Here is a 24,220-nt window from a genome sequence, read left to right on the forward strand (position 1 = left end):
AGCTAACTTACAATAAACCCTTGTTTTTGAATTCTTGTAATAAGGAGTTACCTAATCTGGCTGGGGACTTTTCGACAACAACACCAGCAGATTGTAAAGCAGCAATCTTGGAGTTGGCATCACCCTTACCACCGGCAACGATGGCACCAGCGTGACCCATTCTTCTACCTGGTGGGGCAGAGACACCGGCAATGAAGGAAACAACTGGCTTTGGACCTTCTGGTCTGGTCAAGTTGTGTTGTTTCAAGAATTCGGCGGCTTCTTCTTCGGCAGTACCACCGATTTCACCAATCAAGATGATACCTTCAGTTTCTGGGTCGTTCAAGAATAAGGTCAAGGCATCGATGAAGTTGGTACCTGGGAATGGATCACCACCCATACCAATGACTAAGGATTGACCTAAACCAACCTGGGTGGTTTGTGAGACTGCTTCGTAGGTCAAGGTACCGGATCTGGAGATGACACCAACCTTACCTCTCTTGTGGATGTGCGATGGCATGATACCAATCTTACACTGTTCTGGGGCAATTATACCCGGACAGTTTGGACCCACTAATCTGGTCTTTGATTGCGTCTTCAACATTTGTGCAATTCTGACCATGTCATGTTGAGGGATACCTTCAGTGATGGCAACAGCCAACGCAATTTCGGCTTCGATGGCCTCTTCAATGGCACCTGCAGCGATCGATGGAGGAACGAAGATAGCGGTAGCACTGGCACCGGTTTCCTTCATGGCATCCTTGACGGTAGCGAACACAGGTCTGTCCAAGTGCTTGCTGCCAGCCTTCTTTGGATTGGTACCACCAACAACTTGGGTACCGTAAGCGATCGCTTGTTCAGCGTGGAAGGTACCCTGTTTACCAGTGAACCCTTGGTAGATCACCTTGGTGTCGGAATTGACCTTAAGGTTCTTGATAGTAGAAGCATAGTTCTTGGCTGGGTTGGTGGAAGCAAATCCACGAATAAATTGTTTGTTCATCATCTTAGATCAATCGTTAAAAACTATTTCAAACTTATTGTATATGAATTTAAGAAGAAACCGTTTATTTAAATTGGTCTGTTTCAACACCTGTCGTTCCAAAAACTTTCGGGCGCTATATACCCGGGTGAAAAATTGAGCATCTACGGGGTCTTTTTGTGCAAAAAATTCGTTCTTTTTAACGCTTTACATCGGCTTATGGGTCTATTTCTAGGGTATATGTGTATATACAAGTGTGTGAGTGTATAGTACCTAGCATGCTTCTCCGATAGACGTGTGGTCGTTGTATATGTCCTGGTGAAAGCGAATCTCATCACCTAATTATGTCCCATTGAGCTACCTCGGACAACTAAAAATGAGTCCGATTCGCACCGGGAGGAGTATTCACAATAGAGGTGTATGGGTGGGAAGGGTAATGGGCTACTGAGGTACAGTATTGGAATAAACAATAAACGGGATTTATTAGAGGTGGTGTATAAAAGAGATGGCGGAGAGAGTAGGCAAATTGGTATAATGGGAATTTAGTAGTTGAACAAACTCTTGTAGTATAAACATCTGCTCTGCAACAAGTCCCAGTCTTTCTGGGTAACCCACATTTCGTTGACCACCTTCAATCTGCCGTAGACACTCCCACCCTTCCATGTAAGCATCTCGGGGTCGAATTCTCGCGGAGGGGGGAGGACGTTGACGGGCAACGCGGATCCCTTGTCGCTTATGGAATCGATGTGGTCGAGGTCGAGGGTCAATTGGGTCTGCGAGTCGATTTCGGCCATTTCGTCGTCGGTTAGCTCGACATCGTCGAGGGCCTGGTCGGGACCCTTTTTCCTGGCCTTGTAGTCGGCAATCAACTGCGACCTCAACGCATCGACCTTCAGTCTTTCGGTTGAAACGTAGTCCAACATCTCATCGAGGGTACTTGACGACAAGAACTTGGGTCTCCAGATGTTGATTCTGTCTGAAAGCACCAGATCGAACCCCGACACCTTGGCGAAGCCTCCGCCCACAATAAGCAAGTTGTCGTAGAATTTTTTCGTTTTGGAGAAGTCGGATACAACACCCGCGTTGGTGATCGACTCGATGATGGCTTTTTCGAGAGGAGTCGAGCAATTGAGATGCGGGTCCTCATTGGCAGATGTTCTGGTAGGCTTTGGCTTCGAGTATGGGTTGGTTGACTTCATGTCGTTTCTCTCGTCTAGTATTCTGTTCAACAACGCTTCGTCGGACAAATCTGAATGGACAAATTTGCTCATGATATTTTCTTGCGACTTCGAGTACGGGTTGTTGGGCTTTCCAGAATACTGGTCAACGGACGGACTGAAAAGCTTCTTGGTGTCATGGGCCGTCTTGTCGATTTGGAACAAATCCGGGTAGAATAACCCAAGTGGTGCCAACATGACTTCGTCGAACACCTTGAACTCGTATTTTTTGGTCGTTTCGTACGGCTTTCTTTGGTAGAAGTGATACAATTGTACCGCTATATCGGCATCTTGGAACGTTATAAAGTTATGTTTCAAAGTCTGAGCTAATTCCCAATCTTCGTTTCTACTACTCAAGTTGATATCTTTGTAGGGAAATTGACTTTGCAACAACAATTTGATAAATGTTTCAGTTATGTTATCACCACCGTAGTTCAACACAATTCTCGAGTCATTTATGACCATTCCCTCGTCAACGCATGCAATTGATGTAGTTTGCGATCCTACGTCTACCACACATGCACTTGTAGCACCGGCACCAAATGTGGCCAGTACTGACTCTTGGATTATACCAATTCTTCCAAATCCAACTTGCCTAAACAACAAATCACACCAAGTTTCAACTTGCATTTTATCGTATAAATCAGGAATGATAAGTATAGCTTTTAAGTTGGCTAGTTGGGGCTTCTTGATATCTAAGTCGCTTAATGACTCAACTATTATATTGCTCAAATCACCCATGATCTCTTGACACGATTCATAATCATCGGATGCTTCGTTGAATCTACCATTTATTACTGGATACCTTAATTTCCAGTCTGTAAATTTTTCACATATTGGCAAACTTAATGCTTCTTCACCAACAAAAAATTTATTCTTGTTATATTTTGGATCCTTCAAATCAATCCACTCTTTCTTCATGGGATCGTTATGGTCAGGTATCATTTCGGGTTCCTGTCTCTTATTATAGTTGGCGGCGGTTTCTCTTGAATTTGGAAGCATTCTTCTCTTGTAGTATCTCATCCTCGCCTTGAAATCTTTAGTGACGCTTTCTTTAACCTCGTCGAATTCTTCATTATAAAATACGTGCCCTTCTTCATCCACAGTCCTCACGGGCGTAGGCACGGTATTGTCCGTCTGCTCATGCTTGTTGGTATTTGGAATTGCAATCACCGTTGGAACCGTTTTTGGGAAAGCATCAGTTGCTCTACCAATTCTAATATTGGAAGATCCCGGGTGGATGATAATGGTATCAAACCCTAACCTGGCTTTCTCTTCGCTGATTTCTTCATTCTCATTTTCATCTTCTTCCTCTTCCTCCTCTTCTTCTTCTTCAACCAACGCCGTAGCGGATTTCTTCTTGTTCATTTCTGTCTCAATATCATTCAAGTTGAAGTTGTCAAAGTTTTTGGTTTCATTGGTATCGCTATCGTCCTTCTTGAGTTCGTCTTTCTTCAAGTTCTTGAGCTTCTGCGCCAACAACTTTTCAGTTCTCCAGTTTCTTATAAACGACACTTGCTCGTCCTTCTTCAAATAGTCGGTGTAATAATTCTTCTGGTTAATCAACGGAATCTGCTTAACACTGGTTAATGTAAATCCATTTTGCTCTTCAAATCTGCCTATACCTGTTTTCTTAATATTGTTAGCAATGGTAGCCGCAGCTTTTCTTCTACCTTCTTTACGACGTTGTAACACCTCGGCAGATGGCTTCTTTCCCGGCGCTGGTCCTTTCTTTCTTTTCTTCGCTTGGGAATCACCTTCATTGGAAGAATCCTCATCATTCGTTTCTTCATTCTTAACCTCACTTACTTGCGGTAATTCCTTTCCAGCATCTGAAGGTGGGATCTCTTGGGGATCACTGACTTCGTTCGTCATCTTGGTATATCTGCTCTAACTGTAATTGTTCCCACAATCTCCTTGAGTATTTAATGACAAGTTTTATAGCAAATATTTCGACAATCATGTTCGCGTAAATCGTTCAATAGAAAAATGCAAAATTTGTATTAACATGATATAACTATATAGGAATTAATGATTATATATGTAGAAATAGATATTGGTATGATATGCTAGTCATGACTATGAAACCAGAAAACAATTTGCTGAAGAAAAAAAATTAGTAATCAAGAGATAGTTTTGGAATAGGAGTGTTCCTTGAGTGATTAGATCCATTTCTTCTGTTAATAATGGAATCAGAAGCAAATGGAGCTACCTGGGGAATGATGGGAGTGGCGCTAGCACTGTTTGACGGAATTTTTTTATGCTTGGATAAGTTCATGATATTTAGTTTCAGCTTATTTTCGTTATCGAAATCCCATAACTTTCTTTTCCATTCGGAAAGACTGTTGTGTAGTTCGAACAACCGGACCAATTGTTTTTTGTCGTTGGTGGAGTTCTTGGGATTGGATTTTAATGAGTTGTAGAGTGTTTCGTACTCCTTGTACTTGGCCTTGAACTTATCGGCCAACATACTGTAGTACTGGAAACGTTTCTGTTTATGGTTGGTGTGATCTTCGTCACTCTCGGCCGCGATGGCTCGATTTTTACCCATCGAGTCTATGACATCGTTCATGGATATTTGGGGGTCGTCATCGTTAATCGAAGACGATGGCGACGTATGCGAGTCGGAGTCTGTTTTCTTCTTCTTGAAACTCCTGTCTTCGTCCGATGTGGACGCAGATGTGGTCATCTTTCGTTTCTGCGTGGTCTTTAAGGGAGATCCGCTTTGCTTGGGTTTTTCTGTCGGTTTAGCAGTGGGTGCTTCCGGTGGAGGTCTAGGCGACTCGGTTTGAGACCGCTTCAGAGGGGATTTTTTGGTCTTGCTAATCAATATGCCACCACCTAACGTAGATTTCTTCTGGTTGGCATTATTGGTGCCTAGTGGCTCGTCGCAGATCTTCTTTCTGAGCGGATGAGTTTCCAGGTATCCCAATCTGGTTAATGCATTATGGATGTTATTTATGATCATATGTCTTTCTTTCTCTGAGTACCAGTTCCACGACCATGGCAATACGTTCTTGTACGACTTATCCTTCAAGATGTAGCGGTCTTCCTCGTCGGACTCGAAATCGCCGTTGGGGAAATTGTCGTCGCTGATAAAACTGTCGTTGGGATTATATATCTGTGAATGGGCCATGAACAATGGATCAAGGTCCTGGGGCGACACTTTCAACTTTTTCACCACTGCCTGCTTGGTGGTTGGTCCTAATGCGAGAAGAGAAACAAACTTCGTCATAATGTCACCCTTCGAATCGTTGATTTCCACCGCATACGGATTCATGTTCAACGGGGACGACGGCGCCGATGTGCTTAGCTGGGGCACCTCTGACGAAAGCTTCTTCGCTGTCGTACTGGGAACCTCCTTCTTGGCCGTATTGTGGCTCACAGTCTTCAAATGATCCCGAATCTGCTTCGAGTCCGTTAGTACGTTCAACTTGGAATCAATGCGTCCGTCGAGCACGTACCCGTCGCCATTACCGCTGTAGACATCTAGGGTGGGTCTGTCTGGGATCGTGGTACAAGGAAACGCCAATTTGTCCGAAATTTTGATCGTCTAGAATCGTTAGTAATTGTGCCATTTGAGGGTCTTTTTTTCAGGTCCTTTTCATGCCTTTTGGCTCTCTGTGACCGGGTTCTATACATACAAAGCTCCCGTCTTTCACGACCAACTTAGGTGTCGTTCCCTTGGCCAAACATGTTTTAAATTGGCTTATCACCTCGCTATTCAATTTAATCGATAGTGCCGGTGGGACATAATTGTGTGGGGGCCGCTTCAAAATCGATATACTAGGTGCCATCGGATAATTGGGGGTTGTGGATAGCTGATGTGGTTGGGGATGTATATGAGCGTGCTATCGTGTGTTTAAACAACTCTATCTACTATTTTACCCAAATAAATTTTTTTCACTAAAATTCTACAGGGGTATATCCATAAATGAACCTGATTCGTAACTAGGAGTAATTTTTCACCCTAAAAAATCGGAGTTTATTTTTTTTCTCTTTAGAGGAACTCCTACATCTTCGGGACCTCTCTAAGCCTGCGATGCGGTATCTGGGTTATTGACTAGTCTAAGAACTTATTATTCTGTTATTTTTAGTTTAAATATTGTCTCATGTACTAATCTATTCTAGTCTACTCGTCTACTCTACTGGTTAATTATAGTTCACAATAGTTTACTATAGTCTACGATAATTTACTAAACTATAGTATTTATTACTGGGTTTAGTTACGGTTCTGGTCCACTATGCTATACTATGGTTTACTATGGTTTACTAGTTTACTACTAATTACCTGGTGTACTCCTCCTTTTGACCCAACACACTCGTCTACGATTATTTTTAGTTCCTCCTCTCTGTTCCTCCGTGATCCTGTTCGGTCCCACCCAAATCAAACCGTGGTTCCGGCACAACGTCAATCTTGTGGTGAGCGTTGTGCACCGAATGCGGTGCGTTCGTGTTGGTGGCCACATACGGGCTTCTAAACGGCTTGGAACCTATGGTTACGTAGCTTCGGAAGGGTTGGAATTGTGCGGTGGGCCAGTGCACCCGCAATCAGTCGGTTGGATCGACATCGGACACGGCTGGACCAGCACCATTAACCTATCACCATAGAGGTGCAATAGGCTCGCCTGATCCTAGCTGATGGTTGCCTGATCCTAGTTTATGCTAGCTTATCCTGGTCTGATCCTAGCCTGATCCTAGCCCGATCCATCTTGGTGGTCTGATTTCTGGTGCATGGTCTTTGGGTGTATGGATGAAACTACATCGCTGACGTAAGCCAGCTAAATTGCGATGTTCACTATACCAATATGGCCTATACCAAGATCAACACCATCTCTTTCTGATTTTTTGACAGTTATACAAGTATAAACAGTAAGCAGTATGTTAAAGTGGGTTCAATCCGGTCTTTCCGCTGTCGCAGGAACTGCAGAACCAGAATATGGTAGAGAAGCTATCCATCCTATCACAGATACTATCACCGACAAGAGCAAGTGCTACAGAGAAACCACCATTGAGGATTTTGGGTGGAAACAGCCCACTTCGACCAATGTCGAAACCCAGACTTTCTATTTTACGTGTTTGAAGACTGGGTACCTTGGATTTGCCCAGGTGATCCACTCGAACGTTATGGGGGTGCATACGACGGCGCAGTTCACGTTCAGGTTCTTCAACTTCAAAGGCAAGCAAGAGGACAACTTGTGGACTTCGACCAAGTTAGAGGACTTCAGATGCGAAGGGTCCAATTTCTATGCCAATGGATTATCGATCGAGTTGGATAAGGACAACAAGCTGTACACGGTCAAGTCTTCGGTCAACAAGGACTCGGTGGTTGACTTGACCATGGTCAAGTTGGTTCCGGGGGTTATTTTTGGTGACAATGGTACCACGTACTACGGGGACGATTTAGAAAATCCATGGGGATCGATGCGTCATTTGTTTTGGCCTAGATGTTCCGTGTCCGGTACCGTGAAGTCGGGTGACAAGGTATTTGAGATTGAAGGTTACACGATGTTTGTGATGGCTTTGCAAGGTATGAAGCCTCACCACGCCGCCAAGGCATGGAACTTTTTGAACTTCCAGTCCGAATCGCACAGTGCTGTGCAAATGGAGTTCACTACCCCTATGTCGTATGCTAACACCAAGGTGAATATTGCTATTTTGACCTCCAACGATAAGATTTTATCGTGCTCGATTAACAATGAAGTCGTGCATGAAAACCCAGAAGTCGATGAAACCGGATGGCCTGTTCCAAAAGCCATCACCTTCAACTTTGATGGCTTAAGTGACGATAACAAGAAGGTCGTTGGTAAGGTCCATGGTGATTTAATTACCTTGGTTGAGAGAGTTGATGTTATGGCTGAAATTCCTCAATTTATCAAGAATATTGCTACTGGCGTTTCTGGAACAAAGCCTTATATTTATCAATTTTGCAATGATATGGAAATTGAAATCGATGATGGTGTTAAAGAAAGCGGTATGGGATTCAACGAGGCTACGTTTATTTCTGAATAAATTACAACTCTATAACTCTATTAGCATTTCGGTGCTCTCCGTCTCATTTAATTACTAATATTATTACGTTTGTTTTGTTTATTTCTAATGGTTCATGTTTATTATATCATCTGTTATTGCAATTGTTGGTATATAGTTCAGTAAATCTTATAATGATAATAAAGATTTCTATGTTACGAAATATTGTTTTTTAGTTGTTCTACATTAAAGCTTCTATCTCGCTTTATTCTACGCCTGTATTAATCATCTACAAGTATCTTCTTTTGCTGTTTCGTATTTTTATTGAAATTGGAGTTTTTGTGCATAAATTTGCAAAATACTAAAATACCAAAATAACTTGAACCACGAACCAACATGACAACAGCTATTCATCAAAACTAAGATGACATTACATTCATATATACCCTAGTTGAACAAAGAGTTCATTAATACACTTAATACCTTCACTCTCTTCCCTTTGTGGTTGGTAAAATGAGCCGCATTTTAAACAGCTTGCAACACATTTCAAAATACTTCCCTTAATTATTGACTTGACTGGGCTTCTTATACTCATTACTTTACAGAAATGTAGTGAGATGTATCACTATATGATTGCTGTAATTCGTTATTCGATAGTGAAGACTTTTCCGTAGTGTTTATAAAGGCTCATAAAAGAAGAATGAATAGATGTGATGGCTGCGCTGAATCCTGTAATACTGGGGATGATCAAGCAACAATCTATAAAGAAACTTCCATCTTACTAAAGAACAACGTTAAGGATTTCAAAATCCGATGCATTAGAAGAAATACAGCAATACAGATGAATATTCAATTCAATATCAAAAAAATGAAAAAAAGGACTCCTCATCAGGGGCTCGAACCCTGGACATTTCGGTCGACTCTTTGACAGAAATCTTTAATCCTTAAAAGCCGAACGCTCTACCAACTGAGCTAATAAGGATTGTCCATAAAATTTCTTGAATGGAGGGTTGCTATAATACGATAATAATAAGTCCACTAATAAGTCCAACCATTATCATTTGATGTTTAGCTCTAATAATGTTTTAATATATTAAAGTACTTTATGTAAACTATTCTAAAAATCATCTTTTTTCAACCATCAACCAATGTAAAAATATGTATCCAAGAATCAAAAATGCGATGATTGAGGCAGCCAAGCAAGAGACATCCTTCCAGTAAGCAGACACATTGAAGCCAAATGTACTTAATATCACTGCACCTGGAACCTCAATTGATAACCCATATTTCTTTTCCCTCAAGATTAAATCTTTGACTTCATTGATCGCTAATGCTTCGTATGCGTAATGGAAAATAGAAACCCATTCTAACCATTTAATTTGTACAGCAACATTTTCACTATTAATAAAAAGACCGGCAAATAACAAGGAAAATAATAATACCAACACTCCGACCATAGTGGAAGTGCCCGGTTCTTTGAGTAAAATCCCCACAACCAACACTTCTGCTGCTATGGAAATATTGAACAATACCAATACTAGGATCGTTTTCAAGAAACCATTATTTTCCATCGTTAATCCCACTAATGGGTATAAAATACTGATCAAGATTATTGGTGGTAACACTCTAAGAGGAATAATGTCACATATAATCTTACTCAAATAATAGCTTAGTGGATGATAATAATTATTTGCTCTTTCACGAATGAAAATAATCCGTTCAGTAGAAAACGAGTGCAACTCAGTTAATGCTGAAAACCCAAATAATGCCAAAACAAAGAAGAACAACCCTAATCTATTTTGAAATCCACTTATATCATTTTCCACGTCATAATACAAATAGCCACAAAATGCTCCCATTGCCAAAGATATAATATAATGACTTAATAATAATTTAGGATTTCTGTACGAATTCTTAAATGTTCTAGATGCCAAAATTAATAATTGACTTGCAAATGTCGCTTTTTGATATTGGTTTTTAAATTCGATCCGTGTAGGATTATCCTTCAAATCGTTTATATCTTGTTTCAATTCAATTGCCAAGGATGATTCTTTATAAATCGTTGGTAGCTTATTTCTGATTTGAATGTAAGTTTCTTCTTCCCCAGATTTATCTTGTTTTTGGTGAACTGTACTATAATTGTATTCATCTCTATGGACGGCAAAATGCTCCCATTCTCTTGTTGTGTCTATGTCAGTTGCATTTGGGTTGATAAAAGCTTGATGTGGATCAGTTTCTGCATCTCCAGGTAAATTTTCAAGATCATTACTAGAACCTAACAAATTGTTTGCCTTAGACTTCTCAACTTTAACTAATTTTTTATGATCGACAGTAATATCTATCAAATAATCAGCAATGTTATATCCTAACGGACATTTATATCCATTTTTAGAGAAGAAATCGTTACACTTAATCATATCTCCCGAATAGATCAAATCACCTTCACTTAATAAAAGTAACTTATCAAACAAGGACACAATATTACTTCTAGGCTGATGAATAGTAAAAATGATAGTTCTTTCAAAGTCTCTGGATAGCTTCACTAAACAATCAACCACATTTCTTGCGTTATATGAATCCAATCCTGACGTAGGTTCATCTAAAAATAAAATTGATGGAGATGTAACTAATTCACAGGCAATTGAGACCCGTCTCTTCTCACCTCCTGAAATGCCCCTTTTGAAATCTGAGCCAATTATGCGATCCTTAATTGACAAAATTCTTAACTCACTAAGGACTTCAATAACTCGAGTTTCTTTGGCTCTTAAGCTCATATTTCTTGGTAACCTAAGTAACGCACTGTTTAAAACAGTTTCATAGACTGTCAAGGTTGAAATCAACTGATCTTCTTGATCCACGAATCCTACCATCTTTTTGTAATCTTTTGGATCTAATGAATTACCATTAATATAAATTTGACCTTTAACATTCCCATTCTTATTCTTACCCGCTAAAATATCTAATAAAGTTGTCTTACCAGCACCTGAACCACCCATAATAGCAAGACATTCACGAGGGCGGACCAATCCGAACACGTTATCTAAAACCTGCTGACCGCTTTTTACTTCATAGCTTATGTTTTCGAAAGAAAGTGTAGTCGGCGTAAAGTTTTCGTTTAATGCATTCAATTCTCCATCTAAATGTTCATACGAATCGCTATCATTGACCTTAAACAACGGAGTTTTCGAAATGTTATAGACTGATGTCACAATCATCAATCCACACAAGGAAGCAACACCGATGATCATCAATAAGTTACTTAGTGTGAGCCGACTCTTATCAGGTAAGTCATATCCTGGGATTTCGCTCTTATGAATGCACTCACCCGATTTGCACTGTAAAGTAATATAAGGATCACCAAATACTGATGAAATCAAATCGTTCATGCTTGGTTCGGAGAAACGACATTTCTTATCGTCAATATCACAGGAAAAATCACCAGGTCCTTTAATAGTTTCAGTTAAGAAGTCAGAAATATCAATTGATCCTGCTTCACCGCATAGCATTCTATCAGGTAAACATTTGCATGCGACCTTATTACATTTATAATGGGTGCTGTTAGACTTCAAGTCATACTCGAATTCACATTCGTCAAGATCACAATAAAACGATTCCTTTTGGTCAATCCAAAACTGAAAATCACAAGCTGCAGCTGTCTTATTACAACTAAATGTTGCTTGAGGCTTTTGTCCTTTCAAAATAGAAATAATCTTCTTGTTAGTAACATCGCACATCTGATGGAACTTATTAACGATAATTCCAGACTTATAACAAGTACCCTTCAAACCTTCGGGCATAAAGGAATCGCATGATTCGTCGTTTACACACATATTACAATTAATACCCTTCCACCCCTTCTTACATTGACATGTTTCATTTACTTCTCTCATCGGCCTGTTCTTATTCCCATCCGAAAGTGCTCCACATAATGGCTCAGAACAGTCCATTCCACCGTAACCATCCCTGCACTCACACATACCCGTAAATGGGTTGCATTTTGAAAACTGGGTGCATTGAAAATTTGGCAAGTTACAATTAAAACAGGGTGGGCATTTTTCATCATCCTCGGGTTCTTGGTTCAACAAAGCCTGTTTAATATCAAAAACATCATTAAAGATTACATCTCTTTTTATCTTGTCAAATGAATTGTATTTATCAACGTTGTTGCTATTTTCTGAGAAGGCAAGGGTTGGGAAAGTGGCAAGCAAACTTAGAGATAAGCCATATGAGAATTTTACTTTCATTTTCTTCTTCAATCTCAATCCAACGACAGAATAGACACTTCAATAATTATGCCTTTTTATGATATCTGTCCTTCAACTAAATTGAGTTGTATTACTTTCAATTGTATCGGTTTAAATTCAAATTCTATCCTATATAAGAAATTTAGCGAGAGCATTGATAAGAAGTACAAAAATGTCGTACATATAATCTTCAAAAAAAGAGATCACCATAACTATTTAGCCTAGCATTTATTGATCACTCTCTTAAGAGGCTCGATATATTCCTCCTTCAATTCATCCTTGACGTAAACAATATAATAAGGAGTGGCAGTATTCCCCTCTACGAAGTTGAATACTTCAGATGCCGGCACTTCAGTTACAGTTTCGTCATTGTACTTTCTAAAGACGTTCTTAATGGGGTCTCTAATGTAAACCCAATAATGGCCATAGCTTGCTTCACCTCTATGAATGAAAATAGCGAAGATAGAGTAGCCAACTTTGGTATATGACGTAAATTGGTTGGAGACTTTTTCACCTAAACTTTGCAAATCATTATCTATAGTTTCTAATTTTTGCTTTAAATTGTCAATTTGCTCTTGGAGAACAACTATTGTTTCAGCTTTAACGCTTAATGTTTCGTGAGTGATCACTTTTGCCTCTAAGAATTTTTTAGTGGCTATTAATGAATCCATAATTGATAAATTCGTGGTGTCATCAATACGTAAAAGTTCATCCTTCTGAGATCTTAACTGTTTGATTTCAGACTTCCATTGGAAAACCTCACTTCTCTTTCTTAAAATATCTTCGTCCTCGGTATCCAAGTAACGATCAAGATAGATGTTTTCGCCAAACGGAATTGGTTCGATCGATTTGTAAGCCATGAGTTTTTCCCTGTCAAACATCACTCTTTGTACATGGAATTGAAGAACGTTTGGTAGTTGACTAATGGTGAGGGATTTCTTAACGAGGCCTTCTTCTAATTTAACAGTATCCTCACTAAAATAACTATCTAAGGAATCGTAAATATCCTTCGGATGGTCACTTACGTTAATTATCAAACTGAAAAATCTTTCATATGATATTCTTTCCTTCCCCTGAGCATCCAAAGGAGTTATAGTTTGCTTTGTTTTACCGCTGAATAATTTCTTGATCATATCATACTGTTCATTGTCGTCTTCTAAAGATTCTGGTTCCAATGCAGTTTCAATTTGAAATGTAACATTCTCAATGCATTCGGTAACGTCTTGTTGTCTACCGACTTCAATTGTACTTTCCATCTGATCAGTACTTATAGGCAAAATCCTTGGTTCATCGTCCTTCCTATCAGAGTGAATCGAATTCGATTTATCTGGTGTAGAAATGTCTTCTATGGAATCCGATGTCATATCGTCATCACTTTTAATGATTGATGGCTCATCAATCATTTCTACTTCACCCGAAGTACTGGAAGATTCAGATGAAACCAATATTGGAGAATCTTTTGAATTTTCAACCTCATCTTGATTATCAGAAATATCAATTACATCCTGTTTCTCAGGTTGAACCCCTATATTTTCTGATTTGAATGAAACAGGTTGAGATAGTGGTAAAAATGATAAGTACGCCAATTCTTTGCTAGGTTGAACACATCTCATATCCGTGTATATCATGTTATTGAATAAATTTCTCAAGTGGTAGATAAATTGGTTCGACCTTTGGATTTCAGAATCTTCTACCTTTCTACCACCAATTTTACGATTTTTTTGCTTGGTTTGATCAATTTTTCGTTCGTCAAAAGCCAAAATCATATCTCTTAATGGTTTTATACAAAAATAATATTGTAATAATGAATTCAAATAACAGGTATTACCGATGTTGTCTAAACCAGCCGGCCAGTTTTCTGCAGGTAACAATGATGAGTCTATTTTACCTGAAGCTAAAAAGCTGGACAAAATTTTTGATTTTCTTTCTTCAGCCACAGTCTTAAGACACAATCTCAAGACTCTAATATCGCCAGGATCAGTCAAGTTGGTAAGTTTATTTTGAAATTTAGTTATGATTTCAAAGTCGTTTGCAGATAATTCACAATCCAATATCTCTAACGAATCTGTGAACGAATAATTCGCGCCGACGCCTATAACATTTGGCAACTTAACTTCAATATAGTTCATTAGTAAATAACTCTTTCTATGGAATGCAACTGATAACAAGGCTTTATTCAAGAAAGTAACTTCATTTGAATTAGTGTTGAACCCGTTGGAGGTTAGCGTGTCATCCATCTTAAATTCATAGGCTGTAATTACCACTTCATCTTCTGTTAGTTCTTCTATATTCAATTCATCAATCGCTAAGTTTAGAGGAATTATTTCCTTTTTCAAAAACTCGTCAATTGTATCACTGTTTCTCACCTTTCCAATCGTTCTTAAAAGATTATTAAAGTATGCATAATTCTTAGGGTCATTTTTATATGATGTTGTGTACATCACGATTACGAAGTCGTCGTCTATTCGGTTACTATCAGCAGCACCTGATTCGATACCTAAAGCTTTCAAAGCAATTTCATAATCACTGAAGCCAATTAATTCACCCTTTTGAGAAAGATTTGTGTAATATGCCCTTAATTTTCCACTCGATGAAGTCAGATTTGTTCTATAGTTAATCACATTTTTTAATGAATCAACATAGTACAACTTGTTTGATGGGTCTGATTTAATAGTGTTTTCAAAACACTTAATTATTAGTTCATCCTGGAAAAATGTACAAATGCTAAGGTTAATACAAAAAGGTAATTGATTGGAATCGTGATTTCTTCCAAATGTCTGACACATATGCTTGTCAAACTCATTGAATGTTCGATAGACCAATGATAAACTATCACTAAATGTATATACCGAACTAAATTCATTCGGCTGTGATCCATAAATCCTTGCAACATAAATTATCTCCTGAATCTTCCTAATATACGATTCACGCAAGTAGGGGTTAGATACCACATCTGGTGGAATCAATTCGTTTTCACTGACCTTGAACGAAAGCTTATTAAACAATAGCTGCAAATCAAGCTGAGAGTTTAAAGAAGAATTGTTGACATTAATTGTCTTTATCGATTGACCCGGTGGAAGAAGTATTGGGCCTTTTAACACTTTTACTAAAGTCTTAAAGCAATGGACAGATGTTGGTATCGTTTCTGGAGATAAGTCTGAATCTGGATGTTTTTCAATTTCATTTAAATACCTCTTCTTAATAGTTTCCTGATCGTGCAATGGAAATAGATCATCATTCGAAAATTCGGGAGAGAAGATAGTAACCCGTAGTATATGGTTATTTGGGCTGTTAAGACTCTTGAAATATGCATCATCTATTAAATTTTCAGGAAATTTGGGGATATCAGTCTTGCTTAAAAGAGTGTCTAAATCATCCTGCGAAAGTAGATGCTTTGGTATTAAGTGATATTCATGCTTATCAATAACTTGCGAAGCCGATTGACCCATATCATTTTCAAGGATCGAGAGCATGAAGTGATTGACATCACTCTTATTAACAATCAACCCTCTTATCAACGTTAATGTTTGATTCTTATCCTCATTTCTAATTTTCTCAATCGAGGGTGAATATTCCAACGCATTGCTAAGTATCAACATCTCATATTTCGTCAACCGTGAATTCAGACTCGCAATCCTTGCTAATTCATGTGAATAATCAATGGCCTTTCTATTCAAAAGACTCGAATTATTAATATCTGGACATTGTAGCTTGTAAGGTATTGTCCAATGAATATCATCCAAAATACGATTTAACGTTTTGAACGGATATTTTTTTAGTTCTTCTGAGTTAATTGAAGTATATGTATAAGGAGGTGGCGTCTCTATACTATCTGCATTCAAAAAGGGGTTATTACTTTTACGAGTAACGCCAGGATTGGAATCATTATTGGACAACGTATCACTATTAATTTCATCAGCCTCCTTGACGTTATTATCTGGGGGCAAAGAACACTCCAGGAGTTTCTCCTGACCTTGATCCTGGCTAGATTGTACCATAATTGTAACGATTAGTCTATATTGGAAATGATCAATTGTTTGTGTGTCTCTAATCAAGAAGATACTAAGCAAAATCACAAAGTGTCACAAAATCAGAAATATTTGATTTTCATGAATCGGCTTTTCTAAAGATACAGAAAAAAGCCTAGCAACTTAGGTCATATAAGAGTTGAAGTAAAAAGCCGATAAAGCGTTGAGATGGCACAGCAACAAGCTACGTTTGATTTGGATAAAATCAAAGAAAATTCCGATGGGTCAATGTCAGGTATTGCGAAACTGGCGTTCAACGAAGTTGTGGTGAACAATCCATATTTTGCCGCCGGTGGTGGATTGATGTTGTTAGGGACATCATTGGCGCTTGCACGTAAAGGTATAACGGCGTCATCTGGATTTATTTACCGTCAGTTGTTAGTTGATTTGGAGATTCCGTCGAAAGACAAGTCATACTTGTGGTTTTTGGAATGGATGTCCCAATATAAGCATAGAACTTCCAGACACTTATCAGTGGAAACAAACTATATTCAGCACGATAATGGGGCTGTTACGACGAAATTCTCGTTGGTTCCTGGTCCCGGAAAGCACTTAATCAAATATCAGGGTGCGTATATGTTGGTTAGTAGAGAAAGATCGGGAAAGCTATTGGATATGACCAACGGGAGTCCATTTGAAACCGTCACGTTGACTACATTATACAGAGATAAGAACTTATTCCACGATTTATTGGGCGAGGCCAAGAAATTGGCGTTGAAGGTTCGCGAGGGTAAAACGGTATTGTTTACGTCGTGGGGCCCAGAATGGAGGCCGTTTGGACAGCCTAGAAAGAAAAGAATGTTGGGATCGGTTATCCTTGACCAAGGAATCGGCGAATCCATCCTTGATGACGTGAAGGACTTTTTAACTAGTGGTGATTGGTATCACAAAAGAGGTATTCCTTACAGAAGAGGATATTTATTGTACGGACCACCGGGTAGTGGTAAGACGTCGTTCATTCAAGCAATAGCGGGTGAATTAGACTATAATATATGTATTCTTAATTTGTCAGAAAACAATTTGACCGATGATAGACTTAACCATTTAATGAACCATATTCCTGAACGGTCGATATTGTTATTGGAAGACGTTGACGCTGCATTCAACAAAAGAGAACAGTCGGACGATGGCGGCTATACCTCAGGGGTGACATTCTCTGGCTTATTAAACGCATTGGATGGTGTTGCCAGTGCCGAAGAATGTATAACTTTTATGACAACAAATCATCCCGAACGCTTAGACGCGGCTCTTTTAAGACCAGGAAGAATCGATTTCAAAGTAATGATTGACAATGCCACCGAACACCAGGTCAAGAAAATGTTCTTGAGATTCTATGAAGACGAAGTCGACTTATGCGACCAATTCTTGGAAAAGTATAGACAATTGGACATGAAAAATATCAGTACTGCCCAATTACAGGGGTTGTTTGTGTATAATAAAAGAAACCCCCACAATGCTATCAAAATGATTGATACATTAAAAAACCCCAACACTGTATTTTAAGTTTGTATATAATTGAATAGACTTGTATGTATTTTTTTATGACTAGAGCCACTTTTGTATTTCGTCTTGCTCCTAGACAACAACTTTTTGCGTATTTAGAGAGCACCCTAGCCTCTGTAGTGTTTCAGTAACTCATTGTTAGCCAATTCCAAATGGTTTGTGGAGATCTCTGCACTACCGGCTCTTTCTTGTATATCACGGCCTTTGTTCATTAGTTTGTTGACATAATCCACATAAAGTAAATAGATCAATAAGTCACTTTCATCGTTCTTAAATTTGTATTTTGTCTTAGAATTTAAAACCTTCTTAAACGTCGACTTAGGATATGATGCCTTGTTTGTAGAAACCATCGTATACCTTGAGTATAGTAGTATTTATATAATGACCAGGAAATCACTTGTTATTATAAATAAAATTTGATATAGTTACATACAGGAATATAGTACAAGTATAATATACTTAATAAATAACTGAAAAATTCACCATAAAGGCATAGTTCGTAGTGTACACGTTGATTAGACCAGAAATGGTCAATGTAGCTGCTGATGGTATCCGTGCTATAAATAGTTCCGGGTCCGAAAGAGAGATAATCATACAGGCATATTCAGTGAGAATTGTGAATTAACACCATGTCAAAATCAACGCCACTATCATATTTATCATATTTATCATTCGATGAAGAGTATCAAATGCAGCTAAGCTTGTCTTTTTCGGGTTTCTTCCTCTGTAGAGTTTTTTCTCTTCATGGGTCCATACGAATTGAGCATTCTATAAAGGGGCAATCCACCACCACCATTTTTTATCAGTTTATCCAATTCAGATACCGAGGGCAATGGAACCAACTTGGGAGGTGTTTCAACAGATATGTTACTCGAGTATGACGATCCTGACGAGACCGAGGAATTCGATAACGCCAGTCGCGATAACGATAGCGACGAGTTTGGAGTAGGGATCGATTGTGGGCGCTGCTCATACGTGTTGGTGGATGGCAATGAGACTCTTGGGGGCACAGACTGACCGAATTGGTCGGGCGTCGAAGGAGCGCTTGCCCGTGGGTCAGAGTTCATATTGGGAAACGGATACTGTTGATAGCCTCTTCTCACTTCAGACGTGTGGGGTGAATGCAAAGAAGTCGGAATGTTATTTTTTTCCAAAAACTTCTCTGCGTATGTATATGGAGGTTGTACATCCTTGGCCATAGGGCCGTCAGAAACGGGCTGTTTGGAGCCATTTTTCGACAATTTTTGGGTTTCAATATTGGACGAATCAGTATTGGAATCAGCACTGGACTGACTGTATGAGTAATGCAAATGGGATGAATTATATTGAGGCTTCATCGAGGGATGAGCATGCGACAGATGTTGTGGATGTATGGTTGGCGTCTGGTGACCTTGTGCTTGGGAAAGAAGCACATGCAAGTTGTTGAATTTGTTTAATAAGACTTGTTTAAAATTTGTTAATTCGTAATCTAATTTCTTATCGTCTTCACTCTTCACAGCATGGCGCTGCATGATCTCTACCAATTGGATTAAATCAAATTGGCTTTTTTTCTGTTCATTGAACACCAAGTCGAACTGTGTTTGCAACTGGTGGTGTTCGTGTCTTAGCGTACCCAAATTACTGGTGGCTTCATTTAGACGGGTCTCGAGCGACTTATCGCTCGATAGCTTATATATCTGGGGCAGTTTCGAGAGCGGAGGTAGCACGCTGGGGGACGGGGCCCCGTCTATTTGTGTAAGATGGTGATGTTGTATGGCACTTGGGGGTTGCGGTATCTGGTCTTGCTGCTGGAGCTGTAACGTTTGATGGTAGTGCTGCTGTTGTTCGTGAGCCCTCACATCGTGCTGGTCGCCTGTATGTATTCCCTTAGTGTCGTCTTCGTTCACCGCTTCGTGAATATCGTCCTCCGTGCCCCCAGCCGTCTTGGCCGCTTCTCTTGTGTGGTTGATGTTCTTCGATGACCTGCGTTTGATCAATTTCAAGCTCTCGATGTCCCCTTTGCGAAAATGGTTCGCCAGATGGCGGAACTCCCATCTGGCAACGTTATTATCGCCCCCGTTCTCACTTTGTCCCGCATCGTTCACCTTGTGGAATCCGTACATGTTCAACTGTCTGATGAACGATGCGATGTTCGTATGCTTGAAATACTGCGCCAAAACCTTGGAAAATTCTTCTCCCGGCAACAAACCAAACGATTCACTATTCTCGGTCCACCAAATGAGGTGTGAAATATTGCCGTCCTCCAACATATCGTATAGCTTATGGATAAATATAGTCTGCGGTTTGGTGCCGCCGGGTATACCCACCACCGGCGTAGGGGTGCTGGAAGTCCGTGGAATATTTGTCATCTCCTTTGCCAGATGGATCTCTATCGAGTCACTGTCTGATTTATTATCCGTCATCATGATATCGTAGACCTGGAATAAAAGAAAACAGTAAGGAAGATTTTACGTTAAAGTCAAATCCACTCGAGTAAGACATTCTGTCATGTGACGCATTCTAAATCTTTTTATCGTCTACATACAGCCTATGAACCATTGGCACGGTTGTACGGAGCCACTGACGGTGGGGAGGGGATAGGTAGGAAAGATGACAATCCGAAGATGAAGTGGTTGCAGTGGTGGTTGGGAGATAGGATACTACGTTAACCGCTTCTATGCAACCGGTCGCCGGATCTAGGACAAATGAATTTCAGGTTCATGTACCTAATTGACCTACATTCAAGTACGAATTGTCTAGTCGTGAGAGACAGTGGGTTAAAATAAATAGGCTATAGGTGGAGGATGTAGGTGTCGGACCTTTGTCGAGAGAGAAAAACAGAGTGGGAGGCAGTTGACGAAGACTAAAATGTGTACGAGGGAGTGATTGACGAATGGGAGGAGCCGACGACGTGCATGCAGCAACTTTGATCCAGACAGAGAAAGAAGAATAAGACGACTAAATGTGGTAAAAAGGTAGCAATGCCGTACGTATCCAGGGGGCCAGAAAATTATCTGGTGCATCATTACGGAGGACGATGGGAGATGGATATACAGCCCGTACAGACGAACAATAGGACGAAATGCGTGATGGCATGGTTTCTTTTATGATGCGCGGTCATGTGGGAGGAAGATTGTAGGTGGTAGGAATGTAGTAGGTAGTAGGTAGTAGGTAGTAGGTAGTAGGTAGTAGGTAGTAGGTAGTAGGTAGTAGGTAGTAGGTAGTAGGTAGTAGGTAGTAGGTAGTAGGTAGTAGAAGTGTAGTAGGAGTGTAGTAGGAGTGTAGTAGGTAGTAGGTAGTAGGTGGCAGGTAGCAAGTAATAGGTAGTAGGTGGTTGATATGTTGTAGATAGTTGATAGTAGATATAATGAACGGCAAGCAAATGCGACAGTGATGTTACGTCTCCGATGCAGTAGTGTTCACGGGTATCAAGTATATCATATGTTACATCTGTGTGATGTCGTCAGGTTTTCTTCATCGCTATCAAATCAACCAATCGCACCACCCAAATATAGATTTTGCCACTATTGCCCAGGTTTTCCGTTGCCGTATAATCTCATCCATTTCAATACCCCTTCATCGCCATCCTCTACATCGTCATCATCTTCCATTTGCACTTCCATGCCTTCGGCGTCTGGATTAGCTTTTGTTGTTCCGGGAACCTTCTCTGCACATGCGCAGATATTTTTTCCATCTGCTTATTGCGATATCGCTGGCGACTCGCCTTCGGTGCATTGTCGTATGGCTTCGTATTGTACATCTGTAAATATCTATGTCTAATGTCTGATGTGTGCATGTGTATATGTGTATATGTCTACTGTCTAATGTATACATGTCTATATGTCTATATTTTTATTTGTAGACATAGACATATATACAAATAAAAATATCGCTGCTTCCTATATTAGTATGTAGTCTGTATAGTCTGTATAGTCTTTTGTAATGGTCATGGTCACCTCATCATATCTCACCCCCGACTCGAACTCGCCACCCTTTGCCTATCTCCGGCCCCGTAATCACCGTAGCTGCGAAAAAAGAAACCTCAATAACCTGCAAATTCTCGCAATCAGAGCATTTGCAGGTTATGTCGATTCCTTTTCGTTAAAAAATTTCATCACGGAGCCTTTAATTACCATATTTAATTTATAAGGATTACAAATTCCGGCTTTTATTGGTTTAGTTCTTATCAAAAGTTTCCAACAATTTTATCATCTATTCATCTCATATATTTCATATTTCATATCTCATTTTATTTCCATCCATGAACTCCCAGGTAAATAACCAAAATGATAACCAAGAGGTGTTTAAGGAGGACCAGTTTAGACCGGTCTTCTTTGATAAATCATCTGGTGGTGGCCAAGCCACCACCAGCAGTGGTCCCGCAGAAGAAAAACGGGTCAGGCTAGACGCTAGCATCAATAAGGACGAAAATATGTCGCCCACTACAAAACAGATACCGGTGATGAATCCGTTGAGTCGGAAGCAATCTCATAGTTCGCATATGAATGCGCTCGCTCGCACTCACACCGTTCGTACACACAATCTTCTTGGACACACGTCCAACACGTCCAAACAGCATACACATCCATTCGGACTTGGTAATAGCAAGCGCAAGGCACCCAAGTTCATCCGCAAGTTTAGGTCGCGGAGCTTGCCCATCATCAACTATGCGAAACCGGGGCACATACAGCATTTACAGAATTTTCCAAAAATCGCCCACACGTCGGTGCCTCCGTTGCCGCCGATCAACTTGCAGAGCTTGAAGGAGATCGACTTGCACGAAATATTGAAAAACCCCCAGTTGAGGCACGATATTGTGTTTGACCCGCAGTTGCAGTTTAGGCCCAATCTCGACGGCGAGAGGGGCAAGAGAAAGAAGAGCATCATCGACAAGTACTGGGGCGAGATCGAAAAGGAGTGTAGCCAGTTCTTTGCGGACTCGCAGTCGCACAACATGATCAAGATATCACGCTTGCCCATCTTGGTCACCACCTTGCGCGATATCTTGTTGTCTTTGCTTCCATACAAGGACAGATCGTCCGTGAACGAGGTCATGGACATCGAGCTCTTGATCCAGCAGTTGTCCCACGGGTCCTTTGATTTTGTTGCGTTGTCCCAGTGGTTGGGTGAGGTGTTCAAATCTCACTGCGCGCCCATGAGGGACCAGTGGGTCGCCGACATGATCAACAAGTTTAGACTTGCCTTCACCGACAATTCGGTCAAGTACTTGGTACAGGGCTTGAGGATGATCTTTCTGATTTTGGAAGCAATGAAGTTGGATGTCGCCAACCACCAAATCAGAATATTGAGACCCGTCCTCATCGAAACCGCCGTTGACTTTGAAAAAGACTACTTCCACCAATTAATACTAAACTCGAAAATCGATATTTCCGATCTGTTGAAGTGGTTCTACAAACTGTACCATAAGAAATGCGATAAGCTCGTCAAACTTTTACCTAATGATGTATCGGATGAAGAACAGAAAAAGTTTTTGCTTTCGTCCTCAATCATAGACTTATTATCCTGTCGCAACATGGCCACAGAATTCCCATCTACTTTGGCATTTGATCACACCAGATTGGTGTTGTTGAGAGCTGATGTCAGACAGTTGGTCTGTGTTCAGTTATGTATTGTCTTGTACAAGCAACTTCTCATTAATTATCCACAAGCATCCAGTTACAGATCAGAAAGTTTTAAGCCTGCTAATATCAACAAAATCCAAGAGGAACTCTTGGCGATTGTTAGAGATGATAATGGCAATGTCAAATGGACTAGAAATATTCAATCTATTGCATTACAGTTAGTCAAGAATGCTGTTACTGACCCACTTACAGGCAAATCGGATGAGCTTCCCCAGGCAATGGTTACGTTTGCTAATGGCTGGTTAATAAAACAGATTCAACCAGTTTCAGAAGTCTATGGCTTAATGGAGGAGAAAATCTTCAAGGATTTGTTCGTTGAAGTTATCAATTCGTCAAAGGCTTCCGCTGCATCATCTGCAATTGCGACTAAGAACGTATCGGAAATGTCTAGTATCGCTAACAGAATTTATGCGTTAGTCAAGTTCCATTGGAGTGTATTCGGTAATTACTATTCTGATTATTTCGACGAAAATAAATAATCATTCATGTATATATCAATTATGCCTCATCCCATCATCCCGAAAATTATTAATTCATATCATCAATTCATCGTTTTCAACCCTATATTATTATAATAATAATACCTCATGATATCACGTTTGTTTATGCTTATATTTATTTTTTTTATATTCAGTTATATTTTTTTTTTCTTCTCTCTATTGTTGTTTAATGGTGGTGC

The 24,220-nt window shown here is 39.8% G+C and overlaps 10 protein-coding genes and 1 non-coding gene across 11 annotated transcripts; 3 read left to right on the forward strand and 8 right to left on the reverse strand. All coding sequences in view use genetic code 12, as the record gives it.

Annotated features, from left to right (window-relative positions):
- Nucleotides 1–7: 7 nt before the first annotated feature.
- Nucleotides 8–979, reverse strand: DEHA2G10384g (DEHA2G10384p; the record flags this gene model as incomplete). Its single annotated transcript, XM_461997.1, has 1 exon — nt 8–979. The coding sequence occupies one exon, from the start codon at nt 977–979 to the stop codon at nt 8–10; it is 972 nt and encodes a 323-aa protein (XP_461997.1).
- Nucleotides 980–1,500: 521 nt separating this feature from the next.
- DEHA2G10406g (DEHA2G10406p) lies at nt 1,501–4,050 on the reverse strand (the record flags this gene model as incomplete). The annotated part of the gene is made up of 1 exon (XM_461998.1): nt 1,501–4,050. One exon carries the CDS (start codon nt 4,048–4,050, stop codon nt 1,501–1,503), a length of 2,550 nt encoding a protein of 849 aa, XP_461998.2.
- A 3,006-nt stretch (nt 4,051–7,056) lies between these two features.
- DEHA2G10428g (DEHA2G10428p) lies at nt 7,057–8,187 on the forward strand (the record flags this gene model as incomplete). Its single annotated transcript, XM_461999.1, has 1 exon — nt 7,057–8,187. The coding sequence occupies one exon, from the start codon at nt 7,057–7,059 to the stop codon at nt 8,185–8,187; it is 1,131 nt and encodes a 376-aa protein (XP_461999.2).
- An 839-nt stretch (nt 8,188–9,026) lies between these two features.
- On the reverse strand, nt 9,027–9,127 carry DEHA2G10450r. Its single transcript has 2 exons — nt 9,090–9,127; nt 9,027–9,063 (listed from the first exon to the last, which is right to left on the reverse strand). It is a non-coding gene; the product is annotated as a tRNA-Lys (tRNA).
- A 142-nt stretch (nt 9,128–9,269) lies between these two features.
- On the reverse strand, nt 9,270–12,389 carry DEHA2G10472g (DEHA2G10472p; the record flags this gene model as incomplete). The annotated part of the gene is made up of 1 exon (XM_002770561.1): nt 9,270–12,389. One exon carries the CDS (start codon nt 12,387–12,389, stop codon nt 9,270–9,272), a length of 3,120 nt encoding a protein of 1,039 aa, XP_002770607.1.
- Nucleotides 12,390–12,610: 221 nt separating this feature from the next.
- On the reverse strand, nt 12,611–16,387 carry DEHA2G10494g (DEHA2G10494p; the record flags this gene model as incomplete). Its single annotated transcript, XM_462001.1, has 1 exon — nt 12,611–16,387. The coding sequence occupies one exon, from the start codon at nt 16,385–16,387 to the stop codon at nt 12,611–12,613; it is 3,777 nt and encodes a 1,258-aa protein (XP_462001.2).
- Nucleotides 16,388–16,585: 198 nt separating this feature from the next.
- DEHA2G10516g (DEHA2G10516p) lies at nt 16,586–17,920 on the forward strand (the record flags this gene model as incomplete). The annotated part of the gene is made up of 1 exon (XM_002770562.1): nt 16,586–17,920. The coding sequence occupies one exon, from the start codon at nt 16,586–16,588 to the stop codon at nt 17,918–17,920; it is 1,335 nt and encodes a 444-aa protein (XP_002770608.1).
- A 107-nt stretch (nt 17,921–18,027) lies between these two features.
- DEHA2G10538g (DEHA2G10538p) lies at nt 18,028–18,270 on the reverse strand (the record flags this gene model as incomplete). Its single annotated transcript, XM_002770563.1, has 1 exon — nt 18,028–18,270. One exon carries the CDS (start codon nt 18,268–18,270, stop codon nt 18,028–18,030), a length of 243 nt encoding a protein of 80 aa, XP_002770609.1.
- Nucleotides 18,271–18,615: 345 nt separating this feature from the next.
- Nucleotides 18,616–20,325, reverse strand: DEHA2G10560g (DEHA2G10560p; the record flags this gene model as incomplete). The annotated part of the gene is made up of 1 exon (XM_462003.1): nt 18,616–20,325. One exon carries the CDS (start codon nt 20,323–20,325, stop codon nt 18,616–18,618), a length of 1,710 nt encoding a protein of 569 aa, XP_462003.2.
- A 1,098-nt stretch (nt 20,326–21,423) lies between these two features.
- DEHA2G10582g (DEHA2G10582p) lies at nt 21,424–21,522 on the reverse strand (the record flags this gene model as incomplete). Its single annotated transcript, XM_002770564.1, has 1 exon — nt 21,424–21,522. The coding sequence occupies one exon, from the start codon at nt 21,520–21,522 to the stop codon at nt 21,424–21,426; it is 99 nt and encodes a 32-aa protein (XP_002770610.1).
- Nucleotides 21,523–22,160: 638 nt separating this feature from the next.
- On the forward strand, nt 22,161–24,020 carry DEHA2G10604g (DEHA2G10604p; the record flags this gene model as incomplete). Its single annotated transcript, XM_462004.1, has 1 exon — nt 22,161–24,020. One exon carries the CDS (start codon nt 22,161–22,163, stop codon nt 24,018–24,020), a length of 1,860 nt encoding a protein of 619 aa, XP_462004.2.
- Nucleotides 24,021–24,220: the final 200 nt, after the last annotated feature.

Source organism: Debaryomyces hansenii (assembly GCF_000006445.2).
Source record: "Debaryomyces hansenii CBS767 chromosome G complete sequence".
Classification (NCBI taxonomy): Eukaryota; Fungi; Ascomycota; class Pichiomycetes; order Serinales; family Debaryomycetaceae; genus Debaryomyces; species Debaryomyces hansenii.